The 22650-nt window shown below is 41.5% G+C and overlaps 1 protein-coding gene and 1 long non-coding RNA gene across 8 annotated transcripts in view; one reads left to right on the top strand and one right to left on the bottom strand.

The window, feature by feature from the left end:
• Dock4 (dedicator of cytokinesis 4) overlaps window positions 1-22650 on the top strand; it is a 396334-nt gene that overhangs the window by 284146 nt on the left and 89538 nt on the right. For all 7 annotated transcript variants that reach the window (XM_087554065.1, XM_087554063.1, XM_087554067.1 and 4 more), the window contains 4 exon segments: window positions 1290-1460; window positions 5789-5981; window positions 13420-13547; window positions 15490-15624. In XM_087554065.1, the coding sequence (XP_087410191.1) occupies window positions 1290-1460; window positions 5789-5981; window positions 13420-13547; window positions 15490-15624 (627 nt within the window).
• On the bottom strand, window positions 925-9562 carry LOC148005215 (uncharacterized). The gene is made up of 3 exons (XR_015622388.1): window positions 7051-9562; window positions 3724-3933; window positions 925-1477 (listed from the first exon to the last, which is right to left on the bottom strand). It is a non-coding gene; the product is annotated as an uncharacterized LOC148005215 (long non-coding RNA).

Below are 22650 nucleotides of genomic sequence, written 5' to 3' on the forward strand. Positions count from 1 at the left end.
TTCTTCTGCACAGACAGTAATCGGTGGTGATACATTACTGACATTCCAATTCAAGAATCTTAATCAGTTTATGACTGCTCCAGGGCTGATGAAACTTGAAAGGGACTTTGCCAGGCCTGTCCACAGGAACCTGCTTAGAATTAAATCCTGCAGAGATGATGTCCAGGATGGGCAGGAGAGGTGGGAGCATGGGAAGAGACTGGAATGAACAGTTACTTAAACTTGACAATTTCTGACTATTTCACACCCTATTGAGAACACTTTAGCTTACGTTTTAAGTGACAATAGGGTCACTAACAGGGATCACAATGAAGGAACCTCAGGCTTTATTAGGTTTCGTGGTTTAGTAACTCCCATATCTCTGGACCCAATATATTGAGCCACAGTGATATTAATATGGTCTTCAGACATGTTGAGGAATAGTTTTCCCAACTCCCATATCCTTTCCAACCCCCTCCATCTCCCTATCTCTGTGTGAGATAGGGTCTCATTATGTAACCCAGGATGGACTCCAACTCTCAATGCTCTTGTGTAATCCTCTTAAATAAAGAATGAAGATTTGGAGGTTGGGGATTAGCTCAGTGGTGCAAGCGCAAGGCCCTGGGTTCAGTCCCCAGCTCTGGAAAAAAAAAGAGAGAGAGAGAGAGAGAGAGAGAGAGAGAGAGAGAGAGAGAGAGAGAGAGAGAGAGAAAAGAATGAAGATTTGGGGCAAGGGATATAGTTCAGTAGTATGTGTTTGCCTAGCAAGCATGAGGCCCTGGGTTCATCTCCTGTACTGCCACAGAAATAAATATACATATATAAGTTTGTCAAGGGATTTCCTAGCCCTAGCAGTCTCCTGATTCATATAAAGACCATCCTATGTGGTACCAGCAGGTAAATAGATAACACATACATGAAGATTATAAAACAGGCACTTTCTTTCATTATCATTTTATTCGCTTGGTCTGCTTGGAAGTAAAATGCTAAGTGGCAAATCACTTTTGAAAATATTCATTTCTTCCTCAGCCAAATTAAAACGAAAACTATTTGAAGATCAAAAATATTCAGTGTTTCCAACTTTAGAATTATAAAGAATTTTTAACATGGTTTGCTTCTTTGGCATCAAAGAAGAATGGCTTTTCCCCTTTAAGTATATATATCACTCAAACATCTCAGGCTGCCTCAGTTTTGGGATGAATTATTTAAAAGTCTAACACCGTTCCATAATATTTTTTATGCTATGGCATTGTTACATAAATACTCTCCAAGTCCCTTTGAAGCTAACTTTATAACACTCTTGTTTCAAGGCACAAGAATACATTTTTAAGTATATAGTTCAATCCCGAAGGCTGTTTTCCCTGGCCACCGGAGGGCAGAATGAAGAGGAATTCCGCTGCTGCATCCAGGAGCTCCTCATGTCCGTCCGCTTCTTCCTCTCACAAGAGAGCAAAGGGACTGGAGCGTTATCTCAGTCACAGGTAACTCGTGCCCGTCTCTGCTGAATAGAAGAAAGCCCTGACTGCGGTTTGTTTTGGTTTACATCTTGATTGAGTAGCCTGGCTGCCTCTTCCCTGGAACTTGACTGTCGTCACGATTAGACTTTGTAGATCCCTGGGCTCAATGTACTGGCCTAATGTAGGCAACTCCATTCCCCAGATCACGTGCTAGACGAAAGGCTGTTTGCGTCAGCCATGTTTGCGTTTCCTAGAACGCATTCGCATGGCTAGACATTGTAACCCTTATCTTGGAGATGGAATGTCACCAGATCCTGGTTCTTTCCCCAGCCTCATTGCTTTTTTCAACTTGAGAATCATTCTCTTGTACTCTGCTAAATTCACGTTGTCTTATTTTACTGATTTTCATTTCCCGGAACTGATCTAAGGTTATGCTGAGTCAATGCTGCTAGATTCTATTACTGGGAGTCCATTCACATGAGTTTGTCTGTCTATGCAGTGTGCTTGGAATACATACCTGCACCAATATGTTGTTGGCCATTCTATTTTGAGACAGGGTATCATTTAACCTAGTCCGGCCACTACGTCTCACGGCTGGGATGGCAGATATGAACTAGCATGCCTGGCTCTGATTTTCTTTTTCTTTTTTTTTTTTTTAATTTACTTTTAGCTTTTTTTTTTAAGCTTTTGATCCATCTACGTTCAAAATAGCATTGCCTTTTATACCTTCCCAGAGACAATTCTTAGTATGTTTCTCTATCTTTTCTTAATCCTTCTTGTGTATTTTTAATTTTGATGGCTTGGTTAAAAGCTGTCAGATACAGAAGCAGCCTCCCACCATCCTCTGGAAATTTAAAATCTTTGAGAACTGGAGCTTTAATATGAAGATTAAAGCAAACTGGGTCTTAAGAGTGTTGATGTCATCTGGAGTCATTGCGGCATGTGACAGGCCTACCATATAGTGTTCCAGCACCAGAACTCCACAGTCCTCTAGTTACAGCACTGTGCTTTTCCTGACTGCTTACACAGTCTTGTTATTCTCTTCCTTACAGACATGGACTTATCTTCCACCCAGGCCAGCATACAACAGGCTCTTTTAAATGCCATTTTACACTGTGTAGTTAACCATCCAAGCTCCTGGCACCAGGGAGCTTGCCAGAGGCCTCAAGCTTTCACCTTGCCAGAGCTGACTTGCAGCAGTTGAGACAGATAATCCAATAGGCTCACCACACATTCCTTAGAGGTCTCAGAATTTACTACTTCATGATTAAGGTTTCACCCTGAAATATCTCTATTAACTGTTGTTAATCACAGAGACCACATCTGCCTACTTTGCACCTGAAAAATCGCTTTCTGTCCTTAAGAGTAACTATCTATCTATCTATCTATCTATCTATCTATCTATCTATCTATCTATCTATCTATCCACTCCAGATTGTATTACCCTCCCGGCCCACCCTCTGACTGTTCTACATCCCATACTTCCTCCTTACTCCTACCCCTGTTTTACATCACTTCTTAGAAATCCAAGACATTTTTCTTCCTCTCAAACTATAGAAATAGTTCTGTACCTTCACCATATCTCCTGTGAGTCCTAGCATTGTCTAAGGTACCTTCAATTGCTATGATCCTGCAGGGTGTAGCAGCCCTGATGCTTCTATTATCATTCTGGCTTCCATTATTCTTGGTTTTCAGAGTACTGTTTCCACAGTCAACCTTTAGAAACAACTTTGTTACTTTTTTAAGTATATAAATTTCCTGAATATGCTAATAACCCCACTAAAGTCATTCATCACTCTATACAGTTTATTTATATATGTTTATGTGATCAGTTTAGTTTTATGCAAAGCCAGAGCTAATGTAAGATTATGAGATATTGGCTTGCTTTAATTAAAAAAAAAAAAAAGAGCATTGCCTACCAAAATTTTGATCATAAGGTTAATGACACATTCCTTCCTTCCAGGTTCTCTGATGATTGATCCTACACTGCTCTTAAAAAAAGTAGGAGCGGGGTTGGGGATTTAGCTCAGTGGTAGAGCACTTGCCTAGCAAGCGCAAGGCCCTGAGTTCGGTCCCCAGCTCCGAAAAAAAAAAAAAAAGTAGGAGGGCAAAAATTCAGTTAATTCGGCATGTTGGTTTTCTATTGATGCTAACATACCTTAGCTTGATGACCTTAAATAGCTTTATTTATTGAGTTGCAGTTTTGTAAGTCAAGTGTCTACTCAGGCTTAGTTGAGTTCTTTCCTAAGAGTTTCCCAGAGTCTAAATCAGAACCTTGATTTCTTACCTGAAGCCTCTGAATAAGAACAGAACCTTTCAGGCTATTGGTAGAAATTGTGGGGTCAAAGGCCTCTCCCTGCAGGCTGCCTGTAGAGGCTGGGGGCATGGAGGTTGTCTGTCTTCTCGTGGCCACTCCGAATGTTTTTTACATATGGTTGCCTCAAATCCAGCAGCCATATGCTGTGTTCTGTCCGTGTTCTCCGTCTCTCTAAGACTCCTGCAATTAAATGAAAAGAAAAAAAAAAAAAAACCAACCTGAAAGACTACGGGTTTTGTGATTAGATTAGACCCACCTTATAATCTCCATATTTAAGAATCAGCTAAGTATCATCTTTCATTTTTTTCTACAAAACCCCATTGGCAATGTAACATAATATAATGGCAAAGCTACCAGGGACAAAGGTCATGGTCAGCCAGTCATCTTAGAATTGCATCTACCATACCCAGAGCCAAGGATCACACTGGCCTAAGTTTCTAAACTGTTTTAAAAGCAGAAACTTAGGTTGCTGGCTTGACTTTGTGGGAGTCTTTCCCATGTGAGTTACAACCCAGCACAGAACCTGATTCCTGGAAGCAAAGGGACCTTCCTAGTACTCTATCAAGTGGGCTGAGGGATTGCTACCCAGTGGGTCTGTCATCAGTGGGGCAAGGGCTTCCCAGTGGGTCTGTCATCAGTGGGGCAAGGCATTGCTACCCAGTGGGTCTGTCATCAGTGGGGCAAGGCATTGCTACCCAGTGGGTCTGTCATCAGTGGGGCAAGGGCTTCCCAGTGGGTCTGTCATCAGTGGGGCAAGGCATTGCTACCCAGTGGGTCTGTCATCAGTGGGGCAAGGCATTGCTACCCAGTGGGTCTGTCATCAGTGGGGCAAGGCATTGCTACCCAGTGGGTCTGTCATCAGTGGGGCAAGGGCTTCCCAGTGGGTCTGTCATCAGTGGGGCAAGGCATTGCGACCCAGTGGGTCTGTCATCAGTGGGGCATGGCATTGCTACCCAGTGGGTCTGTCATCAGTGGGGCAAGGGCTTCCCAGTGGGTCTGTCATCAGTGGGGCAAGGCATTGCGACCCAGTGGGTCTGTCATCAGTGGGGCAAGGCATTGCTACCCAGTGGGTCTGTCATCAGTGGGGCAAGGCATTGCTACCCAGTGGGTCTGTCATCAGTGGGGCAAGGCATTGCTACCCAGTGTGTCAGCTCATCTTAGGCCTGGTAGGAAGATTCCTTTCTTCCCCTTAGCCAAAGCCCAACTGTCAGTAATGCTTTCCTGGGTAGCCCTCCCAGGTGGGCAGGATACAGAACCAGCTCAGCTGTGTTGCCATTTCCCATTTCATGTACTGACTCCTGCCCCAGAATTTCCTAGAAAAGAAGTTGAAGGGCAAAAAGGGTGAAGGCCAAGACCTTGCTGCAAGTTCCATGTAATTATTTTTCTCTATTCGTCTCAGGGCATGGGAAGGTCAAAACCAAATTGTACCTTTATTTTTATTTTCAATAATAACTCTTAGCTTGTCCCAGGGCACCTGGCTTTCTGCCCTCCTCATAAAGTATTTCTTGCTTTATGCATTTTAGTGGTCATATTCTAAAGGTACCTTACATTTCAGGGACACCAAGATACTTTTTTCAAGAAAAGAAGTATAATAAAGAACTCAGGAATGTGTTAAGGAATACCTGAGGAAGATAATTTAACTTTTTGTGTGCAGAAAGATAGATTTGTTGATTTTTTTTTGCTTTTATTTATTTTATTCCATTTATGTGATTCAGTTCTTTGCCGAGTACACCAAAGTTTACATAAATATAGTCTTTAGGCGGGAATACCACGTTACTCATTTTAAGAATATTCAAGCAAATGCATAGTTACTTTTTTTTGAAGGGCAATCATGAAGCCTTCATTTAGAAAGAGAAAGAAATCACAATAAAATATATTTGAAAATATTAAGGGCTCTGGTTGTAACCCTGTAGAAAGGCTGTTTGTCCAGCCTGCCCAAAGATTCCACCCTCAGGACCCATAAAAACTTGGTGACATTTTACATCTTGTTTTCCATGGGCTCAGTAATTCATTTGTATTTCTTCTTTCTTTTAAGGCTGTGTTCCTGAGCTCCTTCCCAGCTGTGTATTCAGAACTGTTGAAGCTCTTTGATGTCCGGGAAGTGGCCAACTTGGTACAGGACACCCTGGGCAGCCTGCCGACCATCATGCATGTGGACGATTCCCTGCAGGCGATCAAGCTTCAGTGCATTGGCAAAACTGTAGAGAGCCAGCTCTACACCAACCCAGGTACAGTGGTGATGCTCTAGGGTAAAATGCTGTGTCTAGAAAGCCCTTCTTCATGGCTTGTGGCCAATGGTCAAAGAAGCAAATAAAAATCAAACATACTTTCCCAAATGTATTATAATTTCTATGGGAAATGTATCTATCAGTTAGATATAAAAGTGTGGCTACCAAAATATGATTTCTAGACTGAATAGGCCAACCATAGTGGCTCACATTTGTACAGAGTCCTAGCTACATAGGAGGCTGACACTGGTGGATCCATTAAATCCAGAAGTTTAGGACCAGCCTGAGTAGAGTGCACATACTGAGACCCAATGGTAAAAGAAGGAAGGGGACTGGGGAGAGCACTGAACAAATTATTGATTGAATCACAATTGTAATGGTGTGGGCATGGGTCTCCTGCCCACATTGCTGTAGACTTCTCATTATAAGATCAAGAGAAAAGCAACCTTTTCCTTCTGATACACACACACACTCACACACACACACACACACACACACACACACACACACACGTATGTGTATGTATGTATGTGTATATATGTGATATGATCCTTGTTTGTCTGTTTTTTTTAAATGGTTCCCATCTGTAACTTAGTCACTGGTCTATATGTAAAAAGATACCACAATGAGGGCACCTTAATTTTTTTAAAAAGTGCATGTAATTGGGACTTGCTTATAGTTTCTGAGGGTTTCAGAGTCTGTGGTTATCACAGCAGGAAGCATCAGGGGCAGCAAACAGGCATAACTGTGGCTGAAACTGTATATTTTAGATTCAATGAGTGGAGAGAGACCGGGCCTGGTGTGGCCTTTTGAAACTCCAAAGGTCATCCTCAATGACACACCTCTTTCAACAAGGCCATGTCTCCTAATCCTTCCTAAACATCCACCAACCAGGAATTAAACATTCACATATGTGAGCCTGTAGAGGTTATTCTCATCTAAACCACCACAGTTTGTCTTCTGAAACTGTATGGAAGTTCTTTGTATTCTGTTTATGTTATGCCAAAATCAAGCAATGAGCTACCAAATGTTTATTTTATTTCCCTGAAGAAAATAATGAAATACTCACCTCATTCTAAAATTTACTTGAAGAATTTTCCATCTGATTCACCAACTAAAAAGTTTTTAAGATAGATTCTATCAGAAGTTATTTTTCCATTTGAATGTTATTTGTGAGTATATAGTAACTAACATACTGGAAAAAAGTACATGATTTTATCATAAATATCTTACGCATACAGATAAAAATAGAGCATGTAAGTAAATCAAAGTATTTACTTTAAGTTTCTTATTAAGGAATTCATCATTTTCTTATTTTCTTAGCTGGGCATGGTGACACTCATCCCAGGCCCTGAGTGGCAGAGGCAGGCAAGTCTCTGAACGCAAAGTCAGTCTAGTCTACAGAGTGAGTTCCAGGACAGCCAGGTCGTTTTTTCCTTTTGCTGAAATCAATGTCAAAGAAAGTTCAATCTCTTGATTTCTTCTGATTAAAAAAATCACATCACTCTAGAGCAGTGGTGGTAGGGTCACCTCTGACTATCAGAAAACAGATATGTATATTATGATTAATAATCATAGCAAAGTTACAGTTGGGAAGTAGCAATGAGTATAATTTTATGGTTGGGGTCACGTTGGTGAGGAACTGTCTGAAGGGGTCATGGCATTAAGAAGGTTGAGAACCACTGACCTAGAAGAAAGATATTTTTTTCAGGTAGCTTCAAAACTGTTATGTTTCAGTGGTCAGGGACTTATCTAGGGTTGAGGACAGAGGTGTAGAAAGGACAGGGGCGAACCAAGTCCCTAGTTTAACTCAGGCACCAACTCTAATTTCCCCGAGCTAAGGAAGGTTGGCTCCTGTCTCACAGGAATTGTGATTTCTGCCATATTTCCCCTACACTAAGTAGATGATTCTTCATTGTTAAAGTCCTACCCTAAAAGGTCAGCTAAGGTCACTAAAATAAGTTTTCAGTGGTAAAGAAATTATTTGAGAGGGTTTTATTCATTCCACAGACCCTTTGCATTCCTGACCCTCAGGGAGCAAAATAGTTTGAAAAGCAAGATCAGAGAACTTTTCAAGAGATCGACACAGTGCAGAAGTTAATCAGGTCTCTGTGTGAGCTGGTGAGAACCTCTGCAAAGCTCACTCTGGAGATCTTCTGCAGGGTCTGTGCCAGGGCTCTGGAGGACAGAAGCTCAGAGTCAGGATTAGGAAGCTGACAGTTGCTGTATGGCATGGGGTAGGTGGAAGTGGTAGGAACCCTGTGTGCTCTTTCTACGGGGGCCACTCTCGTTGGAGGATGATTGTGGAGCCGCAGAAGCCACTCTCAGTCAGCATAGTTAAAACTGCTTCTCGCACATCACAAGTGCTGCTTAGCCTCACAGTCACTGACTCACCACTGATGAAAACAAAGCCTGTCATATGTGTGATAGGGTGCAGCATATCCGGAAGAAGCCTGTCTTCATAGAGAAAAACAGGACGTGTCCCTGGGAGTCTTCCAAGATAGAAAACAAGGCCTTGTTACATCCCATGGTACTCCCCAGTAGTGTTAGGGAAACCTAGAGAGAGTTGCAAGTGATCAATGTGAATGTGAATGCCTGAGCTGACAAGTGAAGTAAAATAACTAGACCGTGATTAGAAGAGGAACAGTATAAAACTGTAACTACAAATGGTCCCAGGGTCAGCCTGCTCAGCGTAGCAAGTAAAGGACATTTGCCTTGTCAAACAAAACAAAATGTAAATCTTGAACAGAGAAAAGAAATGAACTGAATTTGTTCCAACCCTTCAAAGAAAACTATATCCAAATGACAAGGGATATGATAACATTTTAATTTTGTTATAAACACAAGCCTAAGCCTGAGATGATCGAAACAAGATGAAATGAGGTTGGCGTTTTGAAGATAGTGGTAATACAGTAGTTTATCATTGCTCCTGTAATGGGAACCACTCCTCAGTTGCTTTAAATAAATGATGCAAACTCTTATCTGTGGAGCAAAACTTCATGGTGACTTCACTGCACAAAATTCAGGGCGCTTCCAGACCTGTTCTCCTGTCTTAAAGGCCTACAGAACTGGCCACCTTCTTAATATTTTATAGCTTTAGAGGCCATTAGCTCATGGTTCCCTCCCTTCCTTTTCAAAGGCAGGAGTACAGCATCTTTAATCTCCACCCCTTTCTCCCCCCCCACCCAATACATTTGAATCTTTCTATCTCTTTCATTCATAAAGACCAGATAAATCTCCCTCATTGCATCTGCAGAGGTCCTTTGCTATAATATAATTCCCAGGGTCCAGAAAGTTGGGATCTGGGAAACAACTTAGGAAACAATTAATTCTCCTTCCCACACATGGGCAGAAGAAACAGATTCAAAAGCAGTTGGTGGCTTCTTCACGTAAGAAGGTGAAAAAACAGATATCCTGGAATCCTGTTTCAAACAAATGAAGCCCAGAAGGGCCGGAGTTGTATGACTTGACCAGGAAGAGGCCAAGGCTATTCTTTCTTGACAGGTATAACCCAAAGATGGCGGTAGGATGAGTGGGGTTGGGCCTGTTCAAAGCTACAATGTTCAGATAAAGCCAAAGGACTAATTCTTGAGTTTTTCTTTTTTTTTTTTTAAATATTTTATTTATTTATTATATATTATGATTACACTGTCGCTATCTTCAGACACACCAGAAGAGGGCATCAGATCTCATTTCAGATGGTTGTGAGCCACCATGTGGTTGCTGGGATTTGAATTCAGGACCTCAGGAAGAGAAGTCGGTGTTCTTAACCACTGAGCCATCTCTCCAGCCCTAATTCTTGAGTTTTTCTTAATGACAACCCCACATCTCCCAGCACAGAGTAGGCAGTTGCTCTTTGCAATCTATTATGGATCTTAATTCTTATGATCAGAAACTTGGTCCATGGAAGAAAATGACAAAGCTAAACGGTTTTCCGGGGGGCTAGTATTATTAGAAAGAAGGAGGTCCACAATTAGCCCACATGTTAAAAAAATAAAATTTTAATTTTGGAGAATTTGACCTTAGTTGTATAAGCCCATCAAGAGACCTAGACCGTTCTATAAGTTAATGTTGTACTAGAATCCTATTGGGAATATTCTCCAGAGAAACAGGGTAGAGGAGGCTTGCATTTTCGAGCAAGCAGTTTGGGCAAAGTCTAGAGAAGCCTGGGTGGAAGTGTGGAGGCTGGGAATCAGGAGTGGTGATTTAAAGAATGCTAAGGACGTAGTAAATCAGCTTCTGCAGGGGCTGTGAGCATTGGTCAGGGCTTTGTCCCTGGCGCTGAATACTGGCTGATTTGTGTAGCAGGAATCTGTAACCATCACTTACCTGTTTTCTTGCTGAGAACGGGTTGCTTGTGATTGAACCACATGTAAGACAAAATGCAGATGAGAGAAGCTAAGTGTGAAGACCTGAATGCCTGTTCTGAGATGAGACACTCCCCTATCTTAGGCCTTCTGAGTCCAGCAGTCTGGGGCAGAAAGAAAGAAATGAGCTGCCTCTGTTCAGTAGTCTAGCTACATTTGTTTAGACCCCAGAAAGATTAGACACTGAGAAACAACTGCCGTGCTCCCTGTGTTGGCGATGTTCTCCTCTCTAAGTGAGATCCTGTCAGGTCTCAGCTCAGGACTTCCAAGCTGGCAGGACTACCTACTTACACCTACAAACAGAGGACCAAAGAGTGGATGGTGGGAATTCTGTACAAAGTGATCAGAAGGGATTTCTTTTTAGTTGCTCTCCAGTCCTTACTTGTAATTCTATAGAGTGATACAGAACTATAATAGAAAATAGGAAAGGGGCAGGGACAATCAATCAGCAGTTACAGTGCTTAGTGATTTTCTAGGGAAGTCCTAGTTCCTAGAGTTCAGCTCCCAGCAGTGAAGCCAGAAGGCTCACCTGCCAGTAACAACAGTTCCAGGGGGCCTAATGCCCTGTTCTAGCCTCTAAGGATACCAGCATACTCATGGCAGACTCTCACGCAAGCACACAGGCATGTGTAAATAAAAAGTAAATCTTTTTTAAAAAGAAAAATTTTTAAATGACAGGAAGAATGTAATGCTATTTTAAAAGCATGTTTGAGGAATTAATAGCATAAAATTAGGAAGGATATTTGATTAGATTTCTATGTTAATTTGGCAATTTCAAGAACAAAACTTGATGGGTGCCCAATAACACTTGCTGGCTAGACCTGCTGTTCATATGTTGAAATGTGTCCAGGGTATACATAGGGGTTGTTTTGTTGTGTTATTTTAACCGAGATTTCTTATTGGTTGTCAACTCTAAAAATATAATATAAGAAACAGTTATCCAGGAGTACAATGAGATGGTAGGAGTGGGTTAAATAACAACAAAAGAAAAAGAAAAACAGAAAGGAGGGAGGGAGGGAAAGAAGAAAGGAAGGAAGGAACATAAAGGAAACATACTCATGACCTCAGAAGCTCTAGCATTCTGTCCCCTTTGCTCTGGCCAGTTTGTCTGCACCTCAACCCCTCCCTACCTGTTCAGCTTCCTTTCCCAGGCTTGTCCTGAGGGAAGACTCAGGTCAAAGGCCTTCCCACACAGCCTTGCAGACTCTTACTCAACTGTTCCTTCCCGTTGTTCTTCAGCTCCCAGGTTCGTCTCCATAGTTCTTTCTGTCAAGTAATTGCTTCGTAAATAAGTAAGGTGTCTGTAGTGGTGTACTACTTACAGAAGGCCTGCAGTGAGCTAGTTTACAGGTTTGAACACAGGGTCATCCTTGTTCTGGTGCTTCAGAGGCAAGCATCGAGAAATATGAGTCTCTGAGCCCAACCCCTGGGTTGCATGAGGTGGTTTATTTGTTTTCTCTCCTTGATCATTGTTTATAAAGATGAATGGTTGGTGAAAAACCACCAGGTACCAGTGAAAATTTCCAGTGTGAAGGGTAAAGGCCATAATGAAAACACAGAAATAAATAATTTTAAAGAAAAAGGTGATGCAAAGAGTATCTCCCAAGCCCCCAAATTAAGTGTGCTGTCCCAGTGAGGTGCAAGGCCTGGGAGATGTGATACTGCAGAAATTTCATAGCCCGTGACACTGGACCTGAAGCAAAGGAATGAACTATTAGAATGAGTAAGAAATTAAATAGGAAGTATAGGATATAAAGTATGGAAGTTAGCAGGAAAATGGGACATAAACTTGGAAAAATATGTAAGATCAAGAGAGTCGTACTGTCTTAATTAAGGTTGTATTGCTGTGAAGAGACATCACAATCAAGGCAACTCTTATACTGGAAAACATTTAATTGGGGCTGGCTTACTGGTTCAGAGGTTCAGTCCATTATCATCGTGGTGGGACCATAGCAGCATCCAGGCAGATGTGGTACTGCAGGAGCTGAGAGTTCTACATCTTGATCTGCAGGCAGCAGAAGGATACTGTGTGCCATGCTTGGCATAGCTTGAGCATACATGACCTCAAAACCGGCCTCCACAAGGCCACTTCCTAATAGTGTCACTCCCTATGGCTACGAATTCAAACACATGGTCTATGAGAGCCATTCCTATTCAAAACACAACATACTGTGTGAATTTAAATTCTCAGATAGAAGCAAATCAGGATAACTTCCTCTAAGTAAAGGATACTTTACGGCAGTGGTTTCCAACCTACCCTATGCTGTTACCCTCTAATATAGTTCTCCATGTTGTGGTGACCCCCAACCATAACATTATTGTCATAACTACTTCATACCTATAATTTTGCTACTGTTATGAATCACAATGTAAATATTTATGTTTTCCGATGGTCTTAGGCAACCCCTGTGAAAGGGTCATGCAGCCTCCACAGGGGTTGCAAGCCACAGATTGAGAACCACTGCTGTACAGGTTGAAAGGGCCAAACCAAGGTCCTTAGGATTACATATACGAATACCATGAATACCAATGATTCCTCAATAACTCTGACAGCTAAGAGAGAAAATCAAAGCAATGCAAGAACTATGGTCGTGTGGCCATGACTTGAAATCACATAGTAGAGTGAGAGCGTAATCATAACATTAATCAGAAACTGTGCTGTAAGTCTCCAGAAACCAAGGAGCAAGGCAGGAGATCAGAAAGCTACGTGCCCATCTTCCATAGTAGACATCATAGCTGGTCTACCTTAGAGAGAACACAGAAAACACAAGAGAGGCATTTGGTTTACAAATTGATTTACAGCCTTTGATTTGACGGTGGAGGTAAAACACCCCCAGGGCTGGGGGAAAGATAGGAAAGAGACTAGCTGTTGCTAAGAGAGGCCTCTTGCCCGTAGCACTGATGCATTGGGGGAAATTGCTTCATCTTTACTATACAACTCATAGAGAGCTAGGACCCCTGTAATCCCATGTGCTGTTATGTGGGCTCAGCAGCTGTGACACTAATGGTGTTCTCTCTCTCTCTCTCTCTCTCTCTCTCTCTCTCTCTCTCTCTCTCTCTCTCTCTCTCAGACTCAAGGTACATTCTCCTGCCTGTCGTACTGCATCACCTCCACATTCACTTGCAAGAACAGAAGGACTTGATCATGTGTGCACGTATCCTTAGCAACGTATTCTGTCTCATCAAGAAAAATAGCTCAGTAAGTACACGCAGGCCATAGTGTGTGGTTCTCATCAAATGGCTGCTGCAAATAAAATCTTAAAGGTCCCCAGTGGAGTCACACGACTTGGGTTTCCTCAGAAGGAATTAAGAAAAAAAAACATTTTTTAAATAAATAATTCATTAAAAAAAATACCACAGGATTTGTGTAACCTTGAATAACCTAGCTTCCTAAAGTTGTGTTTCAAGGAAGATCTGAATACCAAGTAAAAAAAATTAGAAATCTCAAAGCTTCCCACATGTGTCTTTAATCTTGATGAAACACTCTGTGAAATTGCTGCTTGCAGGGTATGGCGGTTTGGGCCTGTTCTGGGAAAGGCCACATGATGGTGCTTAGAACTTGGCCGAGGCCCTTGGGTCTAGTCCTGTGGAAATTATGGAAGCAAAGGACAGCCCCCAGGAGACGAGAGGTGCCTCGCGGTACAGCTATCACACAACCTCAACAGTAGTCTTTTTGTCATGGCTTTGAGGATTCCTGTTTTGCTTGACTCTTGACACAGTATAATTACTGTGTGTTAAGAGCACAGCACAAAGTGAGAAAAGTGGCATGTTTCCATATCAAGGGAACAATGTCTGGGATTGACGTTCAGCAGCACAGGAGTCTGATATGAAGTCTGAATAGGAAGGAAGTCCTGTTCTCTTCCTGTCAGTCTGTGACTGTTAATGAAACTTTGGGCTCATCCACAGCAGGTTACAGAGAAGTTTGTGAGTGAGTGCCGAGCCTCCGGCTTCCCCAGTCCCACATTACTTGGTGCTGCATTCCCCATTCTTTCTGCGTTTATGATCATTTATGATTGGCTTCTGAAGAGCAGGGGTAGGAATGAATGATGCCAGGGGAGGGGATTGAGAGAGTGCCCTGCTGGTATGGAAAGGGGTGGTATTCAGAGAACCCCTGAGTTCTGCGTCTGAAGTGTGATGAGCATCCTTGGTGGAGCGCACGTCACTGTTCCCCCACCCCACAGTCCACCAGTGACAAAAAGCAAATAGCTGTAGGAGAGATGCGTTCTTTGTTCTTCTCTACTTCAGTTTCAAAATTGCCGTCAGGTTTTAGCTAAGCCAGGGCTCAGCTCGTAAGGAATTTAGAGCTGAAAGCAGGTCACTGGGGAAACTTTGGGAGTTTTCTCATGAATGTTATGATATTTATCATTACATATGTGTGTATGTAATATATATATATGCATATATGTGTATATGTACATATTTAGATAATATATAAACTTCTGTGCAGCATATAAAGTTGCACAGAAGTTTCCCCCCATGTAATTATGTTAAGAACCCATTATTCTTTGCAGCAGGCAGTGCAGAGAGATTCTCTCTGGAGTCCTGAAGTGTGGATGCTTTTAAGCACTTCAGGAAAGCCAATCCTTCTCGTGGCTACTAACCAGGGCTCTCTGTGACCAAGGACTAGACTGCTCTCCAGTTTCTTAGGTTTACATGTGGGCTTTTTTAAAAAGCCACTTCTACGGGAATAGTCATTTGCATATAAACCAGTCTTGGAAAACGATCTGTGTGCCTACCCGTGTTGAGAAGCCTCCATGTAAGCACATAAGGAAATCATTCTGTAAGAGAAGACTACAGCCCAGAGAGGCTCCCTGCCTTGCTCAAGGCCACGAGTTCCTTAGGAGTAGGGCTGGCTTTGGAATTTGTGGTTTTTACACTGCACCTTTTTTGTTTATATCTTAGCCTTACACTGCACAGCCAGATTGTGTGCTTTAGGGCAAGCCGTTGACTCTCTGAAGTTATGTTTCTCTCTCTGCAAGGCCATATTTTTTCCCATTGAGGTTTACCTCTCTTATTGTCTTAATTCCCCGAGTCTTTGACTCTGGATTTCGGGATAGACCCCCATTGTCCTTACAGAGAGATTTGGCGCATGCAGAGGCAGTCTCCTGAGCACAGTTTGTTCTCGATTTTTCTCTCCTAAGGAAAAGTCTGTGCTGGAGGAAATAGACGTGATCGTGGCCAGCTTGCTGGATATCCTGCTCAGGACCATACTGGAGATCACCAGTCGGCCTCAAGCATCCAGCTCCGCCATGAGGCTGCAGTTCCAGGATGTCACTGTAAGATCATGAGCACGTGGCATGTGGCATGTGGCATGTATATATACGCAGGGCCTGGTGGTGCTCCTCAAAGCTCCATTCCCTTTGGTGGTGGGTTGTAATATGACTATGGGAAATCTGGACCCCGGGATGAACTGTGAGCATTGCTAGAACACAGGAGGTTGTATTCACTATACACAAAGTGAGATAGGAAACCTGTAGGTTAAGATGCCATTGTAAGCAAGTCTGAGTTTCAGAAAGACAACTTTCATATTCTTACTCTACTAAATTTAAATTAATCTATGATTTCTATATCCTCAGTCAACTTGGTAACTTTTAATTCCCCAAATTTTCTAAAGAACAAAGAATAGGGGAACAGCAACTGGAATCAGAGACCCTGTGTGCTAATTCTGGACTTTTCTCCTCCACCCATTAGGACCTTAACTTTTTTAGTCTTCAGTTTGGTTGTATTAAATGAGAAGAATTTACCTGGGTAAATTCTAAGGGACTTTCGAGCTCAACTGTCTTAGGATGCTAGCATAGCATGATCCAGGCAAAGTATTAAGAAATGAAGTCTGATATTTGGCACATATGCATGTGTATATGATCTACGTGTAAACACATGCTGTTTTTATTTATGGCAGTGTTAAGGATCAAATCCAGGGCTTCATGAGTGGTAGAAAAATACTTTACCATTGAGTTGTCCATATACATAAGAATTTCTGTTTAAAAAAAATCACACGAGGTTTGACATTTAAGTGTTTATATATTAAACAATATTCTTTTAAGCCATAGCTATCGTTTGTAGCTGTAGCGGTAGATACTGTAATTCACGTGTAAATTATGTGCACAAGTGTTAATTAAGCACTTGTTGTCAGCCTCACTAATCGTACCATGGTGCTTGGGAATGTTCAGCTCCAGATATAAATCATTTTCATCTCTATTTAAAAACTAGGAAGTCTGGGATCCTTAGGGAACGTTGTAGAAGCGAAGCAGAAAGAGTGTGAGAGCCAGAGGGGATGGAGGACACCAAGGAAGCCAGTTCTTCTAGACACAACAGAGCTGACGCATATGAGCTCACAGAGACTGAGGCAGTAGGCACAGGGCCTGCATGGTCTGCACCTGATGGGATCTTAGGGCTAAAAGGACAAATAGACACGTGCCCCAATCCCTAAGACAGAAGCTATCTTCAACTGATAGACACTTGCAAATGAAAAATTCATTTTCTTCAAGGAAGTCTGTCTCAGTAGGGAAACAGTGTTCTTAAGGGTAGGCCCCAGGCCCAGGTACAGAAGACCAACAGAAAACAAACTCAGTGGAATCTTTGGAGGTTCTTTGTCTCATAATGTTAAATCAGGGCATTCTTTTTAACATTACAGGCCTTTTTGTGTAAATATTATGGCTTCTCTCTGTTTCCCTGAATGAAAGAAAATAACTAGAAGTGAGGTGAGGCTATAAACTCAGTCAAAGGCTACTCTCAGTGATATACCTCCTCCACTCAGGCTCCACTTCCTAAAAGTCTCATAGCTTCCCCAAACAAGGCCAACAGCTCAGGACCAAGCATTCAACTACATGAGCCTATGGGAGACATTTTTCATCCAAATCACCACTACAAGTAAAGTTAAAGTATCTTAACAAACTAGGAATTTTACATGTTTTATTTAAATATATATTTAAAATCTATATAGTATGTGATATGTATATATACATATATATAGGAGGGAAGGGGAAGGGAGAAGTCGCCAGTGCTAGTAAGATGGCTCCGTGGTTAAGAGCACTGGCTATTCCTCCAGAGGACTCAAGTTCTATACACCCACATGGCAGCTCACAGCCACCACCAGTAACTCAAGTTCCAGAGGATATAGTGCGCTCTCCTAGCCTCTGTGGACTCCAGGCACACATGAGTGCACACACACATGATGCAAGCAGAACACTCGTACACATGAAATAAAAGAATAAAATAAAACCCCAATGTATGTACTAGCTGAACTGTCTTATTTAGAATAAAGAAGCTTGAATTATAGCTTCTCACGGTCTAAGGAGCCTGATGTGTGAAATGGCACCCCCCACCCCACCATGGGCTTGCTGTTGTCTGATGGGTGTTGGGTGGGTGCCACTGGCGTTTGTTACAGGTTTGAAGGCTTAAGTGATTGGTTTTTTTTGTTTTGTTTTGTTTTAATTATCTTTTTTTTTAACTTTTTTTAAGTTAGACTTTTTATTTTGTGTTACTATAAAATGACATACAGATATAAGAAGCAATATAAAAACATTTCATGCTTCTTTTATCCAGTTCCGTAAATGATAGCTGCTCGCAGAATTCCAGAGCAGAACATGGATGTTGATATGATCCAGATACTCGAGGTTCTCATCACCACAGTCATTTCTCATGGGCTGCTTTAGCGCTAAATCGACTTTCCTTCATCTGGTCTACCTCCTTAGTTCCAGGCAACCACCACTCTCCTCTCTACTTACGTAGTTCTGACATTTGTGGATGTTATGTGTATAGAATCTCAGCGCATGGGACGTTTTACCATTGACTTTAACAAAAATTGAGCAGAGTTTTCTGAAGATTCGTGCAGGTTGCTATATATATATATTTGGTTTCCCTTTTCATTAGTGAGTATTATTGCATGGTATAGATACACCGCATATCTTTAACAATTCCCCTATGAAGGTCTATAGGGTTCTTTCCAGGGTTTGTGTAGTATTAGGAAAGTTAGTATAAACATCATTTACATTGAGCTTTTATGCGGACATGTTTCTCAACTTTTTTTTTTCTGCAAGAAATTCAAGGGGTTTGGTTGCTGAATCATAAGGTAGCTACATGGTCAGTTTTTAAGAAACGGCCAGACCCCCTTCCCCAGTGGCAGTGGCATTTAAACATTCCGAGTGTGCACAGCCTGCATGATCTGATTCCTCAGCATGTGATGCTGTCGCCTTTTCCTTTGCGTCTGTATGAGTGTCAGGGTTGGGAGGATTCTGACGGCTGTACGGCCTCCTCTCACTCAGGCTTTACTTTCTGTTTCCCCAACAGCTGACCTTACCCTGCAAGGATTTTCACCTACATTCTTGCCATCCATATTGTTCCTAAAAGAAATGTCTCTTCATGTCTTGTCCCATTTTCTAGCTGAATGATTCCCTCACTGCCACATTGTGAGCATTGTTTTGGTATTTTCTCCCACTGTAGCTTGTTCTCCATCCCCTTCATGGTGTTTGCAAAAGCAAAATTTTTTTCATCTTTAATGAACTTCAGATTATTAATTTTTCCCTTGGTGAATCATTTCATGTTTAAGAACCCTTTAATCTAGTCATAACAATGCAACCTATTTTTCCTCAGAGTATTACAATTGTATAATTAACGTCCAGACCCATGAATCACTTTGTCTTGACGTATATGAGTCACATCCTTTCAGTCCCTTTCTGGTCTTGATGTTGACATTTGTCATTAGTCTTGTTCATTCTATTCGAAATCTTGATTCTTGGTATAATGAATGATTTTCACCTGAAATCCAAATGTTTCTGTATTCTGTGGTCCTGGGTCATAGGTGAGCCTTTTGTTTTAGCTGTCCTTATGTGATGCCACTCAGCTAGGGAGAATGAAAGCAGATGACAGTTTATGTGGACATAGAGTGGAAGGCCAGTTCCCCAAGTCTCCTTGGCACCTAAGCATGAAAGTCTCTCTCTGTGTTACTCCGAGTGGACCTAAATTATTCAACCCCAAACCCAAGTTTGATCTGCAGAACCCAAATTGTGAAAGAAGAAAACCATCTCACAGAAATTTTCCTCTGGTTTCAACATGCACACCATGGCATTGCATGCATGACAGAGAGAGATCTGTTTGTCTGCCCGAGGTCTCTACAGTGTATAAATGTTTCTTTGCACACAACTGTGTTAAGTAGCATGGTAGTGGGTGACCCGGCTCAGCCTTGGCACTGTCTAAGATCCTCTGGCATTGCCTGTCTAAACTCGTTAGGTACTGCTTTGTGATTAGAGAAAGGAAAGAGTAGTATAGTCTAGGAAACACCAGGGTGTGAAGGGGTGCAGACAGGCATATGCTTAAGAGAAGCTTCCTGAAGGCTTTTGATGTAGATACAAAATATTTTTGGCAGTTACTGATAAGCAATGTATTGTGTACATAAAATGGATACAAGCCACTGAAGGCTATTGAATTTTAAAGTCAGTTTGCCAAGTAAACAAATCTCGACCAATGCTTTTTTATTATGCTCCTTTCATAAATTAGGAGAATTCATATGAACATTATTAAAGTATCTTAAAAGTAAAAAAATTCACATTTCAGTATAAAAAGATAAAAGTAAAATATTAGACATCTAATATTCTGGATAAGAACTTGAAGTTAGAAATTAGATTATATGAGCAAATGAAAGTAGATTATTAAAGTGTTAAGATTGGCAGTATATCATAAATGTGCCAGAGATTATATGTCATAATGATAAGTTATTTGTAGTGGGTCTAGCCCAGACACAACAGACATAGTTAATAAGTTAGATTCAAAGAGTTCATCTATGTACATGGATTATAACAAGCTATTGAAGGTCTATTTGCTGTTGGCGTTTTTTTTCTTGTTACTAAAATTATGATCTAGGATATGTAATTTTTCAAACTTAAAAGTATTTTAGAATTTATAGGATATATTGAAACAAGTATTTAAGTATGTTAATAATGTGATAAATGAGTTAGAATAATTAACATACAATATAACTATTGGGTTCATGACTGAAAATTGATTGAAACTCTACCAACTAATTTGTGTTTTAAGACAAGACCTGATACATCTAGCAGTATTAACAATAGATAGGTTCTTATGTATTTATATATAAGTTTGAACCATGCCACCTCAATTCAGGCATGTTTCCTACATGAAGTCAGTCTCAAAGTAGGAAAGAGAACCATAGAGATAGTCTTCTACAACATAGGCCACTGACCTTCACATCCAAGCTTTGCCTTTTGCTAGCTGTGAAACCAGATTATTACCTTCTGTTTGACAGTGTCCACCTAACAAGACTCTAATAAACAAAGAACTTGTCAACACAAAGTATATTAACTTACACAATGTCAACATAAATCATAGTATTGGCAATACCTTTTAAAACGTTTTTATTGATATACAAAACAATAGAATAATTTGTTTTTTAAAAATATATAACTTGATATATTATATTTACTTAGGAAACATTAAAATAAATAAGGTAATGAACATGTCCACCACTCAAAACTCAGTGTTTCATCTCCCTCCCCTGTTACTATCCAGCTGGTTGAGATCATTCTGTGCTATCTAAATAAGAACCATGGTCATCCAGGGAGAAGCTCTACAAATGCTGGTCCTTGGCAGCATTTTATCCTCAGCATTTGATGGAGAGGGGCAGCAATAGTCGGAAACAGTAGCAGGGGCACCCTCAAGCTATGATTCTCATGCAGGTCCCACATAGCAGCACTCTTAGCCCCGTGTGTCTCTTATGCATGACTAGGATGTCAGGATTTCACAACCCTTGACTGTATCCAGTATTGTAGCTTCTGGGCGTAGAGTATGACCCTCTGCTATAAAGACTTGACAACTCTCTGGAACTTTTTTTTACTAACCAGAGATTATAGTTTCTCTTCCTTGGCTCTCCGTAACCTTCTGTTCTCTGTCAGCCTCAGCTGTCCACTCTTTCCTTTTCTCTACTTCCACTACTCTTGCTTGTGCCTCCCTTGGCTGCATTTGTGACTGCTTTGGTGGTCTCTTATAGCTATAGCCACTGTCACAGCTATCATTGCTCAAGACGCAGCTTTGGCCAGCCCTTTGCTGGTAGGCAGCGGCAGCTGCTGCGGAGACCGCCGCCCTGGAGGCTCCTGAGGCTGCGCAAAAGCTTCGGGTGTGAGGCTCTCCCTCCTTTCAGCTGTCACTGTAGCAGGCCATTCTGCAGCTTTTGCGGTTATAGGAGAAAAGATGGCTTTTGTGTTGCCAGCTGCCCCTCCATTCTGCCTCTTCTTCCGCTCTCAGGCAGCCAGCTGTTTTGCTGTTTCTGGAGCTCAGAGTACTGCCTGGTGCTCTGTCTCTGCTTCACTAACACTCTACGACCTGTGGTTTCTTTCTTCGTGTAAATAGTTACACATGCTCAACTAAAAGGAGGTGAGAGTAGGCAGGATATACCTTTTATTTCACCTAATATTGTAACACCAGAGGAGGCAGAATGAGAAGTTGTTTTCTGTCTACCTCATAAGATGGACTAAACAGTCTGCTCATCTAGCCCGAGACAACTATTTGCCAACCACAGCAAACCTCTCATGCAAACGAAGGCTGTGTTTGTACCTATCACCATGTTGTTGTTGTTGTTGTTGTTTGGTTTTTTTACACAACAGATCCCTGAGGTCACTGTGCTACGCAACAAGGAAAGTGCTCTTCTCTCTGGCTTAGGTAAAAATGGCTGCAATGTCACCTAAAGTTCTCTGAAGCTTGTGATATCAAAATCACGTTTGCACTAAAACATCAATAACCTTTTCTTTATATTTTCTATCTCCCGTGTGACCTTTACAGAATTCTTTTGCTCCTTGACAGGCTAGTGCGTTGAGCCTGGGAGATAATTCTACTTGTCTGCGTTCGTTACTATTCGTTATTATGTATCACTGCCACAGGATACTTAACCAACAGGTTATAGGGGAAAAGATGGCTTTGAGTTCAGGATTTCAGAGTCACACAGGTTGTCATAATGGGAAAGGGGTCACAAGGGTCCATAGCAGTGAGAGCTTGCATTGGTGGTTGTCCACACCATGCTGAAATAGGAAACAGAGAGCAGAACTGGAACCAGGGTTCCAGCTCTTTGTAGGTCAGAGCTTACAAAGGCTTGCGTTTAGTGACCTGTTTCTAAAAGTTCCAGAGCCCTGGTACAAGTACAGAAGCCTGGAGGAAGGGGCGTTTAAATTCAAACCACATCATAACCCATATGAATTGTTTAGTTATATAATTATTAAATATGAACCCATATGAAATATTAATTATATGATGAGTGAATGTTTACCTTAATGTACGGGGCAACTGTTTGAAATGTC

The sequence above is a fragment of the Rattus norvegicus genome, chromosome 6 (genome assembly GCF_021556685.1).
Source record: "Rattus norvegicus strain SHRSP/BbbUtx chromosome 6, alternate assembly SHRSP_T2T, whole genome shotgun sequence".
NCBI classification, from domain to species: Eukaryota; Metazoa; Chordata; class Mammalia; order Rodentia; family Muridae; genus Rattus; species Rattus norvegicus.